This window comes from Psittacula echo (assembly GCF_963264785.1).
Source record: "Psittacula echo genome assembly, chromosome: 3".
Taxonomy (NCBI): Eukaryota; Metazoa; Chordata; class Aves; order Psittaciformes; family Psittacidae; genus Psittacula; species Psittacula echo.
This window is the reverse complement of record NC_137736.1, coordinates 49,407,941-49,431,371: the sequence shown is the minus strand read 5'-3', so window position 1 is coordinate 49,431,371 and position 23,431 is coordinate 49,407,941. Positions and strand designations below refer to the sequence as shown.

Genomic DNA, 23,431 nt, shown 5'->3' with positions numbered 1-23,431 from the left:
AAAACCACACAGTGGTCTCATATTACATTAATTCATAAAGTTGCTGGAAATGACAATCCCTGATACATATATGGATTGCATAGGTATCAATTAAAATAGGTTGGGTGGGAAACAAGGGCTCATATAGGGGGACATTATGTAGTAGATACTTGGTACTGGGCTCTTCACACAGGACTGGCAGCACTTTTCAGAGTTCAAGGTTTAATCTGAAAATGTAATGCCTTCCATTCTATTGTAAGGGATACTTGAAGTGTGGGAAAGAAAGGGGCAAACCTACCTCAGCTCTTCCATAGGCTCAGTAAGTCACCTTTCGTCCCACCCTTCCATCCCATTATGATGCCTCAGAGGGGAAAGCACAGTAAAACCATGGTACAGCCAGAGTCGCATCAGTGCCTGTACTTCATGTACCCTCAGCATGCTGCAGAAGCTTAATCTCCACCTGTGCACAGGAGCTCCAGGGTCCATGAGTCTACAAAGCAGTTCCTCAGTAACTTTCAGAAGGGAAGTTGCAAGTAGGAAAAGCGGAAAAAACCCAAGCAAATACAAATTTGTTGGATTTCCCAGCACTTTGAATAATGTGCCGTGAGGAGACCAAAGTGCATGAGGATACTCAAGGTCTTAATTACCTGGATGTACCAAGCTGAAGAAATCACTTTTCCACCCAGAATCTGGATTCAGAGACTATAGAGAAGGAAGCAGTCACGTGAAAGACACAAGCCTTCTGGAAATTACCATAACTAACTTATTAGCATAGCTAACATTTAAATCCTGGTGGAAAAACTGCAGGAATACTGACAGTCATAGAAGACCCTCAAAAATAATTTAACTTGCTAAAAATTATGAACTTCAGTTTTCATTTTCGGTCTTTGTGTTTTCTTTCTGTTTGCTGTCACTACCATTCACCTGGAGCTGTGAAACACATTTAGCATGAAAGACAAGAGGGTTACATCTGAGAAAAAAAAAATGCAGTGTGGCTCAGGCTGATTTCCCACAGTTTTCAGTCCTGTTATGACCAGGTGAGGTTATAGTTGGACCCTTGACCTCTTCTGTGGCAAAGATACATGTAACTTTTGGGATGGTTAAAGCAAAACCTAATTAAAATGGTAAGTGTGAATATACGCATCCTGTTTTGCAGGCTTGAAAATCTAAAGACTACAAGTATGAATATCGCAGCAAATACAAACATGCTTTGTGAAATCCATTGCTCTTGTTTCTCGAATTACTGTTAAAAATGAAGGACAGTTTCAGGTCATCATTTTATTATCTATCCACAAGTTTCTCTTTCTGAAAAAAGAAAGAGTTTTGAGGAGATAAGTATAGCTTGAATCAGGATACATGTACTACAGTTCAGAACTGAATTCTCTTCTGACCAGTAAAACTTGTCTTGACAACCAATCAGTATTTTAATGGCAAGCCCAGCGTGAAATGATATAATCATATCTATTTTTTGGAGTAAATATGCATAATGAAAACTGCATTTTTGAACGCAGACTTGAGTAATTGGAATATTTTCTACATGGCACTAATTTAACTAAAACCAAAAGGGTACTTCTCCCATACATGAAAACAAGTCTAATGAAGAGAGCTGGAGAGTCTCAAGGTACTACTGCATTTCAGAAAGATAGCAGAGCAGCTGCAAACCAGCAATTGCTTTTGTGTCCAGCAGCCAGAAAAAAGTTAAGTGTCTTTATCAACCTGTACAGCACATAATCGGCATCGCACATTGCTTTTTTAAATTAGATGTCATTTGAATCCTGGGACTAAATTTGCTATCTTTTGGTAACTCCAACTTTGTCTGCTCCGCTCTCCAAGGTGACTTAAACCTGTAGTGTCAGGAATCTGAGTAAATGAGCAGCAGATCACAGGCTTAAAACCAAGAGTGGATGGGCAACATCTGATTGTTTTAGGACCACTGAAAAAGTTATCTTATTCAAAATATTTTGATACAAGCATAGTGGAAACTCCTGGACAACCTTTCTGCAGATATTTTAGACTGAACAAAATAGGCACCACTACTTCAAATACCTCTTGGGTGCAGGTGTGGATATTGCAGAGGATTAAGCAGGAGTGACTAAAACAGTTGCCATCCCAGGCTTCCTGGACATTCCCATTCTTATGGCAAAGATGACAAAAGAAAAAGCTGGCAAAGGCTTGTGCTTAAAATGCTGAGTTTAAAATGCCAGTGCACACTCTCCTGCGGCATTCCTAGCCATCCCTGTGCACCACAGACAGCTAGTGGCACGGTGTCAAACATCTGCCCATCTGCTGAGGTACGCTTGTTGATCTCTGCTGCACTGAGTGACCCATGGCAAGTAACCTTGCGAGAAGACCTGTTTTCCTTTCCTGCCTTTACCACAGACTTCCTGGTGATCCCAGACAACTCACTTATTTCTCAGCTTCCCCTTCTGTCAAAAAAGGAAAACTAATCCCTTCAAACTCCCAGCCATGTCCCAGGACTGACCTTGCGCTCACAAGGATCTATGACACGACTGAGGGGGTGGTTGATGCAAATACAAACAGTCAGGAGTGACAAAAGCTTTCCTTATCTTATTTTGGCACTTGAGGGTATTGGAGGTATTTCATAAGAAACTCACCCAGCTAACAACACTGGCTGGTGGTAGTACTGCATACTTTTATTCCAGAATTACCATTGTAGGTCAGAATTCTCTCAACTTCAATATTCAGATTTGTTTCATAGAATCACAGAATCACAGAATAGTGATTCACGGACCTTAGAGACCATTTAATTTCAACCCCCTGCCATGCGACACTTCCCACTAGACCAGGTTGCTCAAAGCCTCATCCAACCTGGCCTTGGAACACTTCCAGGGATGGGGCATTCACAGCTTCTCTAGGTAGCCTGTGCCAGTGCCTCACCACCCTCACAGGAAAGAACTTCCTAATGTCTAATCTAAACCCACCCTCTGTCAGCTGAAAGCCTTGTCCTGTCACTACAGGCCTTTGTAAAAAGCCTCTCTCCAGGTTTCAGCACTACTTCTAAAATCTTTCTGCTTTCTGAATCAACTACATTGCATATGTATTGCTAGCACTTGGGAATTTTAAGTCTGAATTACTACCTTCTTGTGATTACTCAGATAGTAACTTTCCATCAAGCTGGCCTTTATAACAGCTGCTCTTTTACACTCCATGGTCTAATTCTGGATGCGTCCAACTACAAATGGTCTCAGAATGCAGGGTCCAGATACTTTTGATAAGAACAGTAAATCTGACTAAATAGCCTCTGCTTTGTGCAGGTGCTATACTGTCTCTGCTGAATCTGGCTGCCCTCTCCATATGCTCAATACATCAGAGTTTCAACAGGAACAGCTCTCCAAATCTTGGGATTGAGCAAATTGTTCATGGATGTATCCAGAAATTGGGAACAGAGTCAATGCTTTTTGACACAGTACCTTTTATTGCCAAAAAGTGTTTAGCAAACAGGCTAGTGTGAGCAGTGGCATGAAAGAAAGAAAGAGAAAGAGAGAGAGAAAGAGAGGAAGAGAAAGAAAGAGAGAGAGAAAGAGAGGAAGAGAAAGAAAGAAAGAAGTAAAGACAAAGAAAGGAAGTAAGAAAGAAAAAGAAAGAAGGAAAAAAGGAAAGAAAGATCAGACATATCCTTCTCCTGCTGGGTGCTTTTAAAGTATGAAGAAGGCAACAAGGGACATAACACTCGCAGAACATAGCTGACCAGTATGGCACAGAGAGTACCTTAATTTGCTGGCAAACATCAGTCACATCTTAACCAAGTTTTTCCATCACTTGAAAGACATAGAATTCTTAGTTGATCTTGAAAATAAAAAAGCCTAATATGAAATCCAGGATCCCCGAAGTGCAAGCATTACCCTAGGAGGATGTACAAGGGGTGAGGTAGTTCACGTACAGCGACAGCAAAGCTAAAGCTGAAGGACCAGCCAGCGATAAGTAACATCATCGATCAGCGTTAGCAGCCTAAACGAAACCTTAGCGCAGGGGCAGTTGCCTTAGCAGCTAAAGCGGAGTTTGTCCACGGAACGTCCTGCAGCTGAACGGCAAACCCTGAAAACCCGTTGTTTCCCGGGTTTCCGCACCCCTCGCAGGGCTGCCACGGCGGAGGGTGGGTCCCTGCGGGGCAGAGCCTGAGGGACACCGCCGGGTATTGCAGGGATCAAGCCTGCAGCACCGGCCGCGCCGAGCCTCGGGACGGGGCCGGGGGCCGTGCCGCCCACCGGGCTGCCGTGCCTTTCCCGAGGGGACACGGCCGGGGCCCCATGCCCGTACCCTGTACTCAAGCTGCAGCCTGCCCTCTTCCCGGCTGGGGCGAAATTCCCCCCAGCCCTGTCCTGGTTCCGCTCGCCTCCCACCGGGGGTCGCTGCCTGCCCCAACCCGCAGCGTGCGGGAGGTGCGGGACGATCGCGGCCGGAGGCGGCACCTCTCCGCCCCTCCCCGCCCTGTTAAACAGCCCGGTCCCGCCGCCCGCCCGCTCTCCGCTCCTCTCGCCCCGCCGCCAAGGGCCAGCCAGCCGCTGCCTCACCGCCTCGGGGCCGGGGCCGGCTCCCCGCGGCTGGGCGATGGTGCCGGCTCCAGGAGGTGCCCTGCTCGCCGCCCTCCTCGGCGCCCTCCTCGCTCCCTCGCTGGTCGCCGCGGGCAGGTGAGCAAGGACGGAGCGGCGGGGAGGAAGGGAGGGAGAGGGCCAGGGATCGATGCCCCTCTCCTGTGTGGGGCTGGGTCCTGGTCCTCGGCCGGCGGCTCCGCGGGTGGCCGGTCCGGGGCTGCCGTGCTCACCCGCTGGTGCTTTGGTGTGAGCCCGTACCCCAGCAGGGTACGGCGGGCCGCTATAGGACGGTTGTCAGGACGCCCAGCTCCGTGGTGCTGAACGGCGAAGGCTCTGCTGCTGGTTGTGTGTGCCGCTCCCATGCAGTGATCGCAGCCGAGCTGCTGAGCTTTTTTACTGGGGGGAAAATGGTAACTGCAGTGCAGCAATGAAGGTCATAGAATCACAGGATGGTTTGGGTTGGGAGCGACCTTAAAGATCATCCAGTTCCAATACCTCTGCCACAGGCGGGGACACCTTCCACTAGTGCAGGTTGCTCAACGCCCCATCCAACCTGGCCTTGAAACAATGATAAAAGACATCTCTAGTGCCTATGGAAAGGTGTGGGCTGCTCTAGTCTTTTGTTTGCTTGTAGAAACAAATGCTTTAAAATCATCCTTCTATGGCAGTTTTGTTCTGCAAGGGCAGGTGCATTCTGGAAACAGAACGAGGTTTTTAGAGAGGGTAATTAAAGACTTGCTCCAGATCAAGGCATTCCAGTGTTTCCTCTCCTAGCTCTCCAGCAACAAATAAAAGGTGACAAGTGCTGCAGCAAGGGAGTAGCTAGTAAAATAAGAACACTGGGCACTGGAAAAACAGCACCTGGGGATGAAGCCTGGGAATGTTTGTAATCAACAAGTGGCAGAGTGCTGGTACAGCACATGCAGGGCTACCAAATAGTCAGCTTCTCCGGAGCTGTGGGTTTTATCAACTCCAGACCTGCTTTTAGAGAAAACACACTCGTTCTCAAAGCAGAGCTCTGTTTAAATGCTCGTGTTAGTTATTTCTCCATGTTGTGTATTTGCATTTCAAGCACTTTGAGAGGTGTAAAACTGCAAATGAAAGGATTATCTTTTCCAGGAAAAAAAAGTGTGGCCTGGAGTTAGCTGAAACCAAGAACCATGTGTCTGGTAAAAATGATGTTAATTCACAGTAAGTCAGGAAACCTACAACCTACCTGAGACTCTTTGCTCTACAGCCTGTCTTGTCCAAGTTGATGTTGGATGATGGTGGTGGCCTCTTTGTCTTCTACCAAGATTGTCACTCTGCCTTTTCTATTGAGACAAAGGGGAAAGAAGAGATTTTTCAAACATCTTGTTTGAACTCTTGGATGACAAGGGATTTTAATTTAAGAGCACAAAGAAATCCTATCTGCTCTAAACAGCTAAGAAAACAGCCCAAGTGACAGAGTGTGAATACATTTTGAAAGAACAAATTAATTCTTGTTTTTGTCTCTTAGCTTTCATACCTGGACTTTAAGCTCTTCTGCTATGAGCACTTCCTTTAAGGAGTTTGGTGAGCACATGAAGCCTTAAAGAAGGAACTTTTGCAAGCCCAACCTAAACTTCCTTTGCGTTTTTGGAGGGACTCACAGTGATGCAGGACTGTTGTCCTGTTGAGTGCCTGAAACTGGCTGCAGACATATCTAAGACAGTTCTTAAAAGATTATAGGTGACACCTGTTTGGCTTTATCTAATATGAACGTAGGTTTTTTTTTTTTTTTCTAGATGGAAGTCTCCTTTCAAATAAATTTATGTAGAAACAAATAAAACAAAAACCCAACCAATACAACAATCCCCTTCCCCCCCCCCCCCCCCCCCCCCGTGCCTTTATTTGGCAAAGTGTTCAAATGCATCTCTGCATGGCATACACTCATAGAGTTTTTTAGGAATTTCTTTCGAACTGTTAAATTGTGAGATACCAACTTTTTGTCCTTCTGGGTATGCCAGTAGATCAAAATTTTAGGCTCGGCACTAGTTGGTTTTTGCTAGCAACAATGTCCAGAATTTGTTTAGAAGAAACCTGAAGAAAGTGATAATGTCCTGTCTTTGAAGTTAACTGGAAGCTGATAATAACATAATTGAGACCTTCCCTCCCCACACCCTCCCTGTAGCAGGCAGCTATTGTGTGCACAAGAGCTGACCAGAAGCATCCTGTAGAGACCTTATGGAAACAGTGCACTAAATCTATTCAGCAGCTGTGTCTTGGAGTTAAAAAAAAAAAAAAAAAAAAAAAAAAAAAAAAGAAGAAAACAAGCTCCTAGACCTTTCTTTCCAGAGAAAACTTTGGTAAAGGATGGAATACAGAATATTAATAGGACCTGCAAAGAAACTACTCTATTATCTCAAACCAGACCTGACTGTTATCTACCTACCTGATTAAATCAGGCTTTTGAAGATTTGCTTGCTCATCCTCTGTCACATAACTCAGTTCAGGCAGGGCTTACACTGCTCGTGATCACTGGTCAGGAGAACATGACAAGTGACTTTTTCCACCACTGGGATTTTTGCTTTTTTATTTTAGTTGTTACTGGTAAAATGTCTGCTAACAAAGATTACAATCCATCACATACCAGCACAGTTACTATATCTGCAATTTCTGACTGCCCACTGGTATACAGACATTTCTAGTAGCTTGGATTTGACCTAGGTCATGAACTAGTTTTGAGAAAATGATGCAATGTAGAACTGTTTTCTTATTTTATAGAATGAAACAACAAAAAACGGCTTTACAGGGTGGCAGGGAGATTCTGCTGGACAAGCAAGTCCCAGCATCCAGGTGTGCTTTATTCACCCTCTTTCACCCATTACTGTACTTGTAATACTTCCCTTTCCAGTTGTTTGTGTATTTAAGCTATTGGGGATATCAGTCCTACCTTATCAATCAACCTCCACTGAAAGATCTAGCTAGCCAATTGATCAGTGAAGCAAGCAGACTTTCTGTACAGGTTTTATTATAACTACATATTTTCTTTTTTTTAATGTCAAATTGAGTAAATCACTGTAAGAAGTCAAAGATCCTGCATAGAAGTTTAAGGTCTGTCCTCACATAACACGCCCGATTTAGTCTGTCTGCTGCTCACGCCACTATCCTCCATATAGGAACAATTGTTTTCAGCAGCTAAATAGATGGAACATAACTTCATACCTATGTTTGTATGATTACAAGCAACACTAGATCTTTCTCAGTTCATGAAAGAGACCATGTATCTTAAAATTAGGTAGGAGTTGTTCTCCTGGTTTTTCAGTGCTTTTTAAGATTCTCACCCTTCTTGTGGCTGTGTTCATACTCTTGTATCTCCCTCAGAGTATTAATGGACAATAGCACAAGATCGAATTGATATAAATTGGCCTTTCTCTTAACAAGCTCTTCTATCTTTCAGAGCTGCCCAACGTGTAATAGGAAGCAATCAGATCCCCTCTCAGCTTTGGGTTTCACAGAATCATAGAATAGTTTGAGTTGGAAAGGATGTTCAAGATTATTCAGTTCCAACCCCCTTGCCATGGGCAGAGACACCTCCCAGTAGACCAGGTTGCTCAAGGTTCCATCCATCCTGGCCCTGAACATTGCCAGGGATGGGGCTGCCACAGCTCCTCTGAGAAATATATTCCAATGCCTCACCACCCTCACAGTAAATAATTTCTTCTTGGTATCTAATCTAAATCTGCCCTCCTTCAATTTAAAGCCATTCCCACCTTGTCCTATCACTACATGTCCTTGTAAAAAGCCCCTCTCTAGCTTTATTGTAGGCTCCCTTTAGGTACTGGAAGGCTGCTATAAAGTCTCCCTGGAGCCTTCTCTTCTCCAGGCTGAACAACCACAGCTCTCTAAGCCTCTTTTCACAGGAGAGGTGCTTCAGCCCTCTGACCATCTTTGTGATGCTGCTCGAGCAGATCCACATCCTTCTTATGTTGGTGGCCTCAGAGCTGAACACAATACTCCACGTAGAGCAGAGTAGAAGAGCAGAATCACCTCCCTCAACCTGCTGGTCATGCTCTTTTTGGTGCAGCATGTGGTTGGCTTTCTGGTCTGCAGGCTCACATTGGCAGGTCACATTGAGCTTCTTTGAGTTTGTTCAACTGATCTGAATTATAATCCTCTGTAAAACAAGTCATTCTTTGTAGCTTTTATGATCATATATAAATCATATTTCTTCACCAGAATTCATAGGACTGTCTGCACTTCTGCAATTAATTTGCACATATGCAGTGGTCATGAGTCTGCAAATCACTAGCTTTTTATGGGGCTAGCTGATGTTCAGAAAGCTGTTTTTCTGCAGAATCAGTATTTCATCATCCAAAGCAATAGCACTGTCAGGTATGGCATCGTGCATTTGATCCAGATTCTTCATGTGATGCAAGCTGAAGCAGCTCTTTTCACTTCACTGACTGATGCTAAAAATGACTCATTCTAGCAGGAGACCTGGCTGTCCTTTTTGCCTTTGGCATGTTTCTCATTAGAAAGGGTTTATGTTGCATGGTTCATTTACTGCAGGTGAAACTTTGCCATCTCCCCTGTTCTCCAACCAAATGCAACTTTGCATTCTTGTCTAGGAACACTACTCTAGGCTTGGTGAAATGAAACTGCCTGAAAGTGGATAAAATATAAGGGAAATGTACAACGGAATATACGGAGCAATGGATTAAAGTGCATTTGCCTGCTGGAGCTAGTATTTATCCTTCCTTACACAGCTCAAGAGCTCCTGGGCAACTGGTGGCTGTGAGCCAGCCTGGCATGTGTCGCTATGGTTCCAGGTTGGATTGCTGTTATGGCTGGAAAAAGAACAGCAAAGGCCAATGTGAAGGTAACATTAACACTTTATGCTTGTTTCCTCTTCATGACTGTGTATTTAGTACTAATAAGGAGATTTCGTATATGTCTGACGGAAGTTACAGAAAGAAACCTTCTGAGGAGTAAAGTCTCTTGACTGTAACAAAGTGTATAAAATATGTCTGAGAGACCCTCTCCTCAAAAAAGCAGAGCTTTGTGTAAATACCACCAAACCATAAAAGACGTATTTAAAAATTCTTAGATCCAAAAGGGACCATCTGTTCTCACCCCCTGCACAGCCCTGGTCAGTGCCTATACTATTACAGCTGTTAAGCGCAAAAAATGCAGTGCTTTCTGATGCTACATATGGACTCCTAAAAACGTTTTTCTCTTGGCTGGTATCCTTTATCTTCAGAGTACACAGCCTCTGAGAACCAGGGAGTTTTACCCTTTTAAAAATATAAATAAAACCCAAGCAGTAAGTGCACCTGTCTTTGGCTTAGTGAGCTGGCCAGCATCCTGGTCTGTGGATTGTTGACTTAATGAAGAGTCAGTGACTCTTAAAACATTTCTAATTTGTAAAAGGTCTATAGATCTCAAGGATAAGGTGATGTGGAATCTCCCTCTTGCTGTACTTGGGCAAAATGCAACAAAATCATAAAATATATTTTTTAGGAATCTTTTTCAGATGGTGCACCTGTAGTCCCAGAATGTTTGGCATTGTATATCTGGTGAATTTGAATAAAGCTTAGTTATTCATTGCTGAAAATCTACATAGTGGTGTCTAAAAGGGAAAAACGTCGGAATGTCTCTGCTCTGTATGTATATAGCATGTCAGTTAAAAGAAAAAGAAAAAAGTAGCTAATACTTTCATTAATACTTCTGCATTGTTTAGTAGCACATTTGTTTTGATGCCGATAAATACCTGTAGGAACAACTGGCAACTACAGCTTTGATCAGCCAGTGCAGAAGGTTGTCTTGGTTTAAAGTAATAGGTTTCTTTCATACTAAAATATAGTTTTTATAAGTTTTTAAGATTCTTTTTTTTTTTTTTTTTTTTTTTTTGACAGATTACTTTAAGCTAGCTATAATGCAATTTTGCATTGTAAATCCAAATGCAGCAGTGTTGTCTGCTTCAGTGCTAATACTCAGCTGGTCTTGCAGTATGATACATTGCATTCAGGGATAGAGGTAGTGTTTAAAAAAGCCTGAATCTCCAGAGTTAGCGGATCAGTATACCTGACTGAATCTTTAAATGTAGGAAATATACTGGAATTCAGAAGTATGAATTTTACTATACAGTAAATAACACTGTGACTTTTCTACTTCCTATAGTTTGCACAGCAGCTTAATTACGGAGGGTAGCAAGAGGTGCAGCCTGGTGCTTACTTTTTTGCTCTTTTTCCAGAGCTAGTCCTGATTTAAATGCATGTCTGGTTTGCTTTTCCTGAATAACACTCATGTTGACAATCACATTGACTTTAGGAGCCTTAAACCTTATAAAAGTCAGCATTTGATTTCTGACAAATGGTCCAGAGAGCTGAGTTAGAAAATTTTTACTTTTTAATGTATCCAGGCTAAGCATAGCCCTCTCTTGTAAACCTGATGCAAATTATATGTATTGGCATGTGTGGTAAAGGCAGTTGCCTGATCATTTGACAGATGTGCTTTAGATGTTCCAGCATGAGATGGACATATTCCTCAGCTGCAACTGAGGAGGTCCAAGACTGGAAAACTGCTGTAGGATAACGTGTCTCCTTCAGCAGGAGAGCACTGTTGCTTCTTCCCTACTCCAGATGCCAGGCATAGCAAGTCAAGCTGCTGGCCAGCTGCTTCTCATACAGGCTTCTTAAAATAGGAAAAAGGCAAGAGTAAAAAACTAAATGTGAATCATGAGCGTGGCAGAAAAACATGAGGGAGAGAGCGAAAAGGAGTCCCTTCTTCACTGTGTCTTTACAAACCTGAAAAGCCCACACACATGCAATCTGTGTTAGTGTCACTTTTCTCAAGCAGAAATAAAGTGCTGATCAGCAGCTACCATGCTCAAACTAGACAGAGAGGTATGGAGGATGCTGAACTTTTGCAACAAGTTTTCAGGCATCTAAGCAGGGCAAAAGTTCTCAAATAGAGTGCTTCTAACTCCTTCTTTTTCTCTTTCCTTTCTCTGCCTGACTTTGCCAGCTATCTGTGGACATGGCTGCAAGTACGGCGAGTGCATGGGACCAAACAAATGTAAATGTTTCCTTGGATTTACCGGGAAAACCTGTAATCAAGGTTTGTGCACATGGGGTATTACTCCAGAAAGCAAACTGTTGATGTTTTGTCTCCTTATCTTGTACTGGAGATTGTCTCATCTTCCAAAATTGTAAGCCAAAATATTTTCTTGTTTACATAGAGGAACTTGGAGTTTAAGGTTCTTGCATCTCCAGCATCCCAGGCAAGCTCTAGGCCTCCCTTCAGCACACAGAAACTTGAACCTGTATCGTGTATCTCCTGCGGGCTAACGACAAGGGCGAACTGTTGTGTTTATAGCAGAGGATTAAGGCATGGAGAAGTTATATAGGAAATTATTAGAAGAGATGGAAGTCAAATCCAGAACCAATGTTATTTTCTTAACTAGCAACCCATGTTGTTTTCTTAACTTTCTTAAGCTTCTCATCAGAAAGACATGCAATTATGTGCTGGATATGTAATTTCTCAAGCTTGCCTGGGCCAATCCATCTGTTTGCATATGTTGATTGGTATTTCTGAGAACGAGAATTGGGAAGTTTTAGAATTGCATATTCAGAAACTTCGAATGCACCACATTACCCACCATAAATGTGCAATAGGCACGGAAATATTTCAGCCAACATATTGGTGGGAACTTGGCCTTTTTTTCCTGTTCCAGTATATGAGACCCCGGTGTTGGATCCTATGAAAGGAGCAGGTCACTGTGCATGGAGAGAGGCCATCCTACTGCAGTGCAGATGGGTGAACTGCAGGGGCTGTGAGGGAAGCGTGACAAAAAGGCCACACAAATGGGTGGGTCTACCTTTGCTACTTTCATTAGAACCTGCAGCTTTTGCTCAAAACCATTGCATTGACATCTACTAAATACACATTTTTTAGAATCAAAGCAGCCCATTTATTACAAAGTATCTTTCAAACAAGATGCTATAAAGATATACTGTTAAGGATTTTGGGAAATGCCGTCTTTTGCGCTTTTAATGTTGTTCACAGGAAAAAAAGTCAATTCCTCAGCACCACTAGGAAGGAAAGTGAAACAGCAGCTGTGGTTGTGTGTAACAGATGTGTAGACATACAACTTCAGCCTCTAAACCCTGAAGTTCAACCTCAGAATGATTTCACAGCTTGAATGTTACCAAAAGGCAGCAGAGAAGCCCTCAGCTTCTAGGTGTTTTCTGTGCAGCAAGTCCAGCTGCATTTCATGTGCCTTCCATAGACAAGCAGATCAGTTCTGTGCACTTGCAGCAGATGCAGAGTCTGAGGTTTGGTGGAAGCACTGCACAGACTTACATGTGCAAATTACCTGTTAGCTCCCTGGGCTGTTTTACCTTCTGAAGCTCAGCCAGGAATTTTTTAGCAAAGTGGTGGCAGGCACAGTCCAGAAATGTCCCAGAGCTATTTCAATAGTATAGCCACATAAGTGGTCATGTTCCAGCGGCCAGGAATGCTCAGAGCAACTTTAAATTTCCTGGCAAATGCAGCCTTGGTCTGCCAGTACAGCAGAATGTCTTGCTGAGCAAGCTTAACATGAGCTAACTGAAATAACAGAGATAAGGGGACTGTATTAGTCTGCCACCAAGTCTGAGCTAAATTAGCCTTATCTCCGTAGGTTGTCTTTTAGAGCTATGTGTGCTATCTGTGCATTACTGTGCATTGTGCAAGGTGGATGCAGCTAAGCACTTTTGAAAATGTACGATCTAAGTGGAATAACTTCTCTTTCCCTAGTTTGCTCTCTAGTTTCTTTGTTAAGAGAGTCTCGGTTTAGTGCAACCGCAGTAGCACAAAAGTCCAATCTGATTTGCAAGCTGATAGGTTGTCCTTTCTCAAACAGATCCTACGTCCAAGTAGCAGAATGAAACCCTACTTTTCATCCCTGGACAGAGCTGTAACAAACACTTCTGCACATGTATAACCCCCACAGTTATACTTGTTTAGGCTTGCAGTGGTTTGGAGTTTTTTCTGTGGTCTGCTGGGCACATGGACATGCAAACAGATGTTGCTCCCATTTAGAAGTGGAGCTACATAAGCTCAGTGCCTGCTGAGGGACTTGCATCTTTACTGAAATTATATTATTTGTCATATGTGTCATTAAACACATGCTGACCAGCCTACGTGTGCTGATGCGTTCTGCTAATGGGTTCTGCCTGCTTGCTAGTCAGGTTTCAAAATACAAGAGGTAGAGCTGTCACTTCACAGAAGTCACAAGCACGGATATTGTCCACTTGTCCTAGGGTCTATACCATTGTCAGCACTGCTCTGCCTATACCACACAAATTAAACTTTTTAAGGTTCTAGTTTTCTCCCTGTGAAGGATAGCTACTGGGAAATTGAAATTAATTTAATTTCTGCAAAGCCTTTAAAATCCTGGATATTGGGAAGGGTTTAGGATGCTTTTATACACAGGATTTTTGAGATTTTTGGGATTTGTCCTTTTATTCTTAAAGTCACATAATTCTTATCATGTATTGTATTTCATTTATGCTACTGATAATGTTGGTGTTTTGTTTCACTTTATCTCAAGCTGATTTGCTGCTCTTCATCTCATATTTTTTCCTTTTTAGTAAAGAGGTCAACTGGAGGGCTAAAATCTCCAGCTAGAATCAGAGAAATCCAGAAAAATAACTCCCAGAAAGGAGACTAACTGCAATTCTCTCCCCACCCCTCCATCTCTCCCTAATGAGCTGCCAGATGTGGCCAGAGTTTGCATTAGTTTTTCAGGTGTAGGAGACTGTGTGTGTTAGTTTTGCTAGAGGTCTTTCAGCCAGATGGTTTGCTAGCCTCTTGTCTTGCAAGAGGCTGGCTCATATTCAGTCCAGGCAATTTTACTGTAGGGAATTCAAGGCATTAGGCAGTATTATCCACCTGTATGTATGAATATACAAATCCAGCACTCATTTTGTTCCAATTATTTCTGCAGATCTGAATGAATGTGGACTGAAACCACGTCCCTGTGAACACAGATGTATGAATACACATGGCAGCTACAAGTGCTATTGTCTCAATGGGTACATGCTTATGCCAGATGGCACATGTGCAAGTAAGTAATAAAGCTGATAGGACGGGCACACCAAAAGCATCTAATCACATTTGATCCCAGCAGATTTTCTTCTCGTGATGAATGGATTTAGCTTATTCAGGATACAGTCTTTGTCTCAGCTTTCTGGTACTGTCAGCAGCTGACAGAGATTTTATATTTGGCAGTACACGGATAAAGTAAACTTGTCTTTAGGTCCTGCTAGAAGTAAAAATCTTTGATAGCAGTAATTCAAATGAAGGACAGCTAGTATAATCTTGGTGCATAGTTCTGCCAGTTCATCTGTTGAATAAGGATGCATGAATCTATCCAAGCAAAGCACCAATCTAGACTACTCTTTACTGTGCTGAATTTCGTGTCATTGCTTTACCTTTCTGTGCTCCCCGACCAATTTATCTGTGCGTTGAAATGTTTCCCATAGTTGCCACCAGCTTCTTGCAAACACTTGTTCCTTAAGCTAAGGCTTATCTAAACTGCATTTCTACCTATTTTCTTTGTCTTTAAGCTAGCATGTAATGGAAACCATTCTGCTTTCTTAGCCAACCTGATTTTTCTGACCTGAGGAAGCTTCTTATTTTTCAATGACACTGTTTTGTTTGTAGAAAATACTTTTCTTCATCTGAGCTGTTCCATACAGGTATTTTGGCTTTGAATTTCATAAAACCGTAAGGAACATGGTGGCACACCTTTATGGAGTCCAGTGGTCTGGAGCAGATGCATCAGTTGGACATGGAAGCTAGTTTGTCTGAGCAGTGGAACAATCTGCTTGAAAAGTCTGTCCTGTACCAGTGGACCCAACTGTATGGGGTGCAGCACCATCTATCCCATGAATATGACAGAAAACCATAAACTCTGAAAACCTTTGATTTCCAAACCTTGGAGACAACCATTCACTGGGCAGGGTGTCCATCTGAGGAGTTTGCTGCCAGTCTTGGGATAACTGCAAAAACACCCAGCTTTGGCAAACACATGCGGGAGTGCAGGTTCTACAGCTCTGAGACAGGAAGGAAAGACAGAGCTCCTATTCTCTCTCTTTTATCACAGGGAGACTGAAATTACCACAAAAGGTGGCTGGGGTCAGAGCCTTTGGATGGTTTCCTTCTCTGCATCACAGTAGACAACAGCTCCAGCATCCTGAGATCCCTGAGAAATGGATATATATTCCTTTTGTTTCATCCAAGATGATTTGTGTATCTTCTGACATCATTGCTGAGCAGTTATCAGGAAAGCCACTGTCTCATGGACAACTGAAGTTGGCAGAATGCAGAACTGCAGCCAAAAGAAACTATCCGTGGAGCCCAGCAGAAGCTCTGTCCCATCCATCCCTCAGTCCCGCTCCTCTGCACACAAACGCTTGCTGCAGCTATGCTTCTGAACCAAGTCGGAAAATTAGATCCAGACTGTAAATTAACATTTCTGCTGCACTAGTTTTAAGCCAGTCATAGTTCAGGACTCAATTCCTATTTAAGAAACTCTGCATTTGTACCAAATGGGCAGTTGCACCATCACTTGCTTAAGGCAGCACAAAATGTTGGATTTCTCAGTGGCAATGGTGAACAGTGTCAACTACGTATGAAAAAATGGCTTGAGCAGGTCTGAGCCCTAAAGCTTCCCTGGCACTTTAGCACATGGAAACACAAAATGAAACCAAATTTCAGGGGGCTAACCAGGTTTCCCATACAAGGGAAGTTTTCATTCTTCACAGCTCTAGTTAAGGAAGGAAGAAATGTACATCAAGTTGTGCTTCATTAACCCAAACCATCTGCCATCTTCTAGTTCCAAAGAGCCTTTATTTTCTTCAGCAGAAACTATGATTATGAAAGTTTTTGATTATGAAAATTATTTGCTTAAGTAGAAATTATTCTTGATTAAATTTAGTAGCCTCCCTTTTAACTTGATGCTAACTTAAGCTTGTGCTCGGGTTAAATGCTAGGTTGTTTAACCAACTGTATAATTTTCATCATTTGATTCAGGCCAACATTTTGAGCATATTTTTCTTTCCAATTAAATTCCTCATGATGTAAGTCTCCTTAGCAATATGAAGTCCACCTTGTCTGAGCAGTCAGGCTTATCTGCAACCATGGCAAGGGACCAGGGAGCTAGAAGAAGCGTATCAGAAGAATGTGGCTTTGGGCCACAGAGAACCATTGTTTAATAGTTAGAAGGTTAGTACCTAAGACAAAATCACCCAAACTGCATTTCTGGTTTTCTAATCTTGCATAAGTCTTTCAGACAGGACCTGGATGCCTACATTTCTATTCAGATGCTAATCACAGAATCATCTCAAATAATTCAGACTCTTAACCAAGCTATGGCAACCAAGACTTGTGTTCTGACTAGTGTATCATCAGATTCAGATATTCGTCCCATAAAGTGTCAAAATAAAGCACAGTTTCTAAGTCCATCAGGCTTAACAGTTTTTAAAATCAAATTCTATACTGGAAGCATATTTCAGGGTAAACAATAAAAACATTTCACTAATGAATAACAGTTTTCTGTAAGGTATAACTGTTTCTATGGAAAACAGAAAAAACACCTTTTCTACTTTGATCAGTTCTGTCTCTGAATCTAAAAGGTACTAGTAGGAAGTCACAGAACTGGGATCAAATGAAAAAGAAGGAATAAGTGAGATAAGGAAAAAATAAAGTGAAGGGGGAATGTAAGACTATCTTATGAACTCCTGAATTGCCAATGTATTAATGTATAAACAGCTTGATTTATGATTAATGGAATTTTGTTGTTCTAATTAATTTTCTGCATTCACCCAGATCTAACATAAGTGTGTGATCCTAGCCTAGAATTTTGCTCTTTTTGTTATGTTAAACACTATTTTCAGGTTCTAGGACATGTGCCATGGTGAACTGCCAATATGGATGTGAAGAAGTCAAAGGAGAGGTGCAGTGTCTTTGTCCATCAGGTGGCCTTCAGCTGGGACCAAACGGAAGGACATGCATTGGTATGGTTAGAGAGCTCTCTCTCAGCTTCTTTTCTATAGGAAAACTGATATGTCTTGACTTAGCTCAGCAAGGGGAGGTGCAGAGATTCAGTAGAAGAGCTGCTGCTGCTCTCAGATTCCTGTTTCTGGGGCTTTCTCTTAAACTGTTCTCTGATATTTCCTTTCTTTGGGAAATAATGGAATTCCTGGAGTTCCTCCTGACCCTGCTCCATGACTTCAGGGCAAATAATTGTCCCCAGTGGACTGCATTTCCAGAGCCAGTTACCCCAGCTTTTACCATGCCAGGTCTCAAGGTCTTCTGTAAGTTATTTCACATTTTGCTGCTTCGCTCATATGAGCACATGCAGAAGCCATCCCTGAGTGTGAAATTATAGGACTTACTTTTTAAACAACTTTTGATAGCCAAGACCAAACCATTCCCATTTCCTAACTAGTTAATTCTTTCCAATTTTACCTTCTTGTGGATGTGAACATCCCTTCTCCTCCTCTAGACATTGATGAATGCTCCACTGGCAAAGCTGTCTGCTCTCACAACCGCAGATGTATCAACACGTTTGGAAGCTACTACTGCAAGTGCCAGCTTGGTTATGAACTGAAATACGTCAGCGGCCATTATGACTGTGTAGGTAAGATTTAGCCCATGAATTTTCCCTTTTCAGCCTTTTTCATTGTCACACCATGAATCTTTCCTAGCATTGCCTGAAGCATGTTGGACTAGTCTGGGAATACTGCCTTAAAAATGGATAAAAGATGTCTCACTAATAGTATTCTTGATGGCACTTTGAAGTTTTCTCTGGGTTTTCTCTTAGTGAAAACCTAGTTACTGGCACTTGCAAATGATATTGCCTCATTTTACCAAGCCAACATGCGGAAGGGCTAATAGCAAGTTAGCAATATTTGACAAAAAGAAGTGCTACTTCTGGTACAGGTTTAGTTAAAGAGCCATTTTTTGTCCTCTCAGCATTCAACCTGTGATGAATGAACAGTCACACAACGGTTTGGGTGTCTTAGGGGTTTGTTTTTTTGCTTGTTTGTTTGTTTGTTTGATTTTGTGTCATTAATGAGGAATGTGAATCAAGTGCCTTCATGACTATAAAAACAGTTGTTTGGATGGAGAGTAGAGCACTCAAAATCAAAAAAGTATGAAAAAGGTAGGTTTTAATTGCTTTTCAGGTCTCTGTTGCATGCCTAGGTTTCTCCCAAACAAAAATAAATACAGGCAAAAAGTTATCTTGACATGCCCAGCTGTTAAAACAAATGTCAAAGCACCTTTGCTCTTATTTCAATTCGTTAGCTGAATGGTGGGAAAACATCATAATACAAATTACTGCAGCAGTGTTGTTCAAGCAGTTGACTCCACTGAAAGGGTTGAAAAAGTTCATACAAAACTGAATTCATGAGTTTTGGTTATATTTGCTTGACATTGGGACTTCGGGGTGGGAGGGAGATCATAAGGCAGGTTTTAGAGACTCAAGTTTGCACTTCCTGTTGTACGCAAACCCTGAAAGCCTTAAAGTAGAAAAGATACTCAATTTTTTCATGCAGTATGTATGCATGAGGGAAAATCTGGACAGTTCTCAGTAGTCAGGGTTTTATCTGCAAACCTGAATCTTGCTCTCAGACATATCCTATTTTAGAGTCAGTCTTCCTGCTACTTGTCTCCTAGCTGACTTACATTATGAGAGGACCTGTCAGCTGATAAAAATGAAGCAATTTGGATAAAATGCAATGGGTGTGCACTAACGTGGCTCCCTCTTGTGGGAGAAATCAGAAACATCTTTGTGATGTAACAAAAGGGAAAAGGAGAACGCAATCAGTTACTCTTGACGCCAGTACATTTTGCTGTCAGTTGAATGTAGCATTTTCTATTGAATTTTTCCTGATTATACTTTTTCATACAGCATCATATGTATGCTGGAACGTTAGAGGTAGAGAGAAGATCTCAATATCTGGGCATGCTCTGGGTTACTTTCCATTGAATTTCTTCTGGAGTGAATGAAAGAATGAGAAGGATTTGTGAATGCTTCTTTAATTGATGTCACGTTTTCTTGGGGCCTTTTGCATTTTGTTAATAGAGTGGGTACAACCTACAGTCTGAATCCTGTTCTCAGACAGAAAACCACTGTGTTCACTTTGCCTTTACTGTGATGCTCTACATTTTCCATGGATGCAAATGCCAGTAGTTGCGTAGTTGGAGCTGATATTAGGCTAGACTGAATTCTTCTGCCTCTGATGGTCTCTGGACGAACTTGGTCTAACATTAGTACTTACAATACCTGGAAACAGATGGTCAGCACAAACAGGCTGTCATGAAGCTTGGGTTTCGACAGAGATTTCACTGAAGCCTTTGTATCTTTCCTAGATGTAAATGAATGTGTGACAAATACACACAGGTGTAACCTCCATGCAGAGTGCCTCAATACCGAAGGATCCTTCAAATGCAAATGTAAACAGGGCTACCGAGGAAGTGGATTTGATTGTGCTGGTGAGTACTATTGGATGTCAGGAATAGTGATATGTTGTTTTTCTCCAAATTATTGATGGTTATAAGGCATTTTCTAGGAAATGTCATGCTGAAAGTGCTTCAATACCTATCAAGCAAGACTCCTCCATAAAATATTGATTGTACCAGCCATTGAATAGTGCATACAAGTATTGTTCAAATTCAATTTGTCTATGAGTCCCAAAGTCTCATAGTACCACTAGGAATTGCAAGTAGAACACAGAAGACAATTTGTCCTGAAGACACAGGGAACACAGGATTTATGGAAGGCAAAGGAAGTTTTGTTATTGGGTTTAATAGGATGAGAATACCATCCTGGGAATTTGGAGGCTGGAGGCTGTAGCTTCACATTCCTTTGGGTGGCAGTGGCTGCAGCTCCTGCAGCCCATCCCAGCTCTGAGCAGTTGGGCCTGGGATTGTGCTGCAGCTAAACAAAAGGCTTCTCAAATATGTCCTCAACGCTCCACATAATTATTCCCACAGGATGAGAATCTTGTTTTCACAGGGAAGTATTAATTCTTTATAGCAACTGTTTCTACTATGTAACAAACCAGCTACCATGGTAGTAGTGTTAGCTTTTTATAACAAATGAAAACCATTTTAATCTATAGCTTAATTTTCAGAGTATGAAATGAAAGTAACTAAGCACATTGTTTATAATGAAATTTCTATGGCTACATGTCCTCATGCTACCAAGTAACCTAATAAGTAAGGTAACATAAAATTCACTTTTGCACAGAAAGTGGGGGAAATTCTTTCATTTAATTTGTATGTCAATATACTAACTTAGGAGAAAGCTGCCTGAAACATCAGGCTGAAAACAGTGCTGCTTGTATGGATACTACCTGTGATTGTTCAGGCACCCTTTTGCCGTTTAACACTCCTATATGCATGGAACATCGGAGGCTGTTACCAAACTGTCTCTAGCACACATTTCATTTGAGAATCCATAGAAATGTAATATTCAAATGCTCCCTAAAAGGGTTCTACCCATTTCCACATCTGGCCTCCATCTTCCTGCAATCTGTTGCTGCTCTCAGGTTCATGTGTTTCCTGATTTCCTATTGTGCACTGGAAAACCACACTTCCCTCACCACATGCTCCTATGTGTATTTCAGGTTTTAGTTAAGAGTAGAGTCTCACAAGATTCCATAACCAGTTAAGATTCCTGGGGGAAAAATGAACCTATTTTTGATTCACTTTTTTGGTAAGACATTGCAAAACAACAGGAAAAAGCAGTATTAACTTAAAGCCTACAACTTTCAGTCAGAGCTCCACATTGACACTCTGGAGAGGGAGATTGCTATTCTTTCTTATGCTTTGCAGGATACCTAAATGGCAATACAAAGTCATGCGAACTCTCTCTGCAGCTATTGTATTACTCATGTTCTTTTTTGCTCATAGGGTAGCCCCTAAACCCCATATATGATTTTGCTTTCTTATTAATTTGCCAGTCCTGAGACAAGTTGGGTTTGATATAATAAAATTTCAAAGCTTAAAAAGCAATTCTGGTCACATCACTGGCAAGATTCTTACAATTTAGTTCAGTACAGAGCCAAATACTGCTGTAATCCTTTAATGAATAACACTTAGGCTTTTGTCACCCCACATTTCCTACTGGAAGCATTGCTGGCTGTTGTAGTCATGTATTAAGCATAGTCCAGTGTGATGAAGTTACCCTGATTTCTCAAAGCATCCTTCCCTGAATAACATGGTAAGAATTTTAGAAATGAAAAAGGCTAGGAATATATGTTGGTAGATCATATTCCACGGTGCTTAAAAGAGAATAATAGTCTAGAATCTGGTTTAACTGATCTATGAAAGCTTTCAGACTCTCTTAAGACTATCTAAAAGAGGTTGAGAACTTTCAGAATGATTTCTGAAACTACGTCCCACTGATCTAATCTTTACATCTACAGATTAAACACGGTAAATGGTTGTCTGTATCCCTCATCCTCTCTCTAACTTTATATACAGAAGCTTCAAAGGGAGATACAAGAGGATTTGTAAGCCAGTCTCCTAGGCTTGTCTCTCAACAGGTTTTTAAGCATATTGCTAGGTGTGAGGGTGAAAGCAGCACGGTGCCTGCTGGAGTGCAGAGCATGCTGTCTCCTATTGCAACCCCGTTATGTTCAGAGCCCCAGCCTGTGCCGGCTGCGGTCACAGGGTATGTGGAAGGAAAACAGATCACTGTCTGTCCCTCTTCTGTATCATCCCCTGAGTATTTCCCTTTACACAATGATGGGGGGTTGGCATCTGCTTTCTCTATACTTTTTCCATCTCAACTTTCACAACTTCATCATTAGACATCCTACACCAAGCCATTTCTGTGGTTTTATAATCTCATACAGCAACTGATGACAGAAAAGATTTAATTTTAGCCCTCAGCTACCATTTGCCTTTGTTTTCCCATCTCTTCCTTTAATTCTCGCTAATTCAAAGGAATAACATACCTTTGAAAGCTGAAATATTTTCATACTAGGGCAATAAACACAAACTGCATAAGAGCAGGAGGCATTAACCGGCATGCTTCCTGATGGAAGGTACATAAGGAAGACCTGAATGCAATACAGTAAATTTCACTTTCCAAAATTCTTTATGCAGTCATGCAGATAGAAAAATGCACAAATGTTTGTGAGCAACACCGGTGCATTTATATACAGGCCTTGGGACAAGGGGTTCCAAAAAATTACTGCTTCAGCTGTACCATTCTGGGTTGTCAGAGAAGGTGAGCTGTTAGTTCAGGCAAGTCCACAGGGAGTGGACTGAGTTTAAGGTGCTCTATTCTTACACTGGATTATTCCTCCTGCAATTTATGGTTAGTCATATAAAGCCATAAATCTGCAAGTCTGGCTACTGTAAAGCTGCATACAGATTAGAAGTATACTAGTGATACATCCTAAAACATGCTTGGTGTCCCTCTTTGTCCCCATGAGCATATAAATTTATGTATTGCAGCAGGAAACTGGAGTGTGCGAGTGCATGGCATTTTATACAGTTTCATCCCCCTAATTTTGTCACTTCTGTCAGTTGATTTTCTGCACTGCTCAGTTTTGCACGTACAGGGAGATTGGTTTTCTGACACCACAGAGGTTATTATGTTGACCTGTAAGAATTTTTAATTTCACTAGAAAAACTTCAAAGCAGAAACTAATAGCAGATGTTTAAGACTGCTGACTAGTCAGTCCTGGCTTGAAAATCTCCATAGCCTCTTTATTAACAGTCTGAAGTTTCTTGTTACTGATTGTCAAGAGGAAATGTGTTTGAAATTAAGCAAATTTTTATTGCTGTATTCTGAGCTGCATTCAGAGAACCTTACATCCTTTGTTACCTCATCCTCCAGAGGAAAGTCTTACTTAGTTGAGAAT

General features: G+C 41.8%; 1 protein-coding gene across 1 annotated transcript in view; it reads left to right on the top strand.

Annotated features, from left to right (window-relative positions):
• Positions 1–4,548: 4,548 nt before the first annotated feature.
• EGFL6 (EGF like domain multiple 6) overlaps positions 4,549–23,431 on the top strand; it is a gene marked incomplete at both ends in the record, with an annotated part of 36,410 nt that continues 17,527 nt past the window's right edge. Inside the window, 7 exons of the mRNA XM_080612910.1 lie at positions 4,549–4,628; positions 9,263–9,375; positions 11,523–11,615; positions 14,488–14,607; positions 17,441–17,560; positions 18,052–18,186; positions 19,923–20,045. Of these exons, the coding sequence (XP_080469036.1) occupies positions 4,549–4,628; positions 9,263–9,375; positions 11,523–11,615; positions 14,488–14,607; positions 17,441–17,560; positions 18,052–18,186; positions 19,923–20,045 (784 nt within the window). The remainder of the gene's footprint in view (positions 4,629–9,262; positions 9,376–11,522; positions 11,616–14,487; positions 14,608–17,440; positions 17,561–18,051; positions 18,187–19,922; positions 20,046–23,431) is intronic.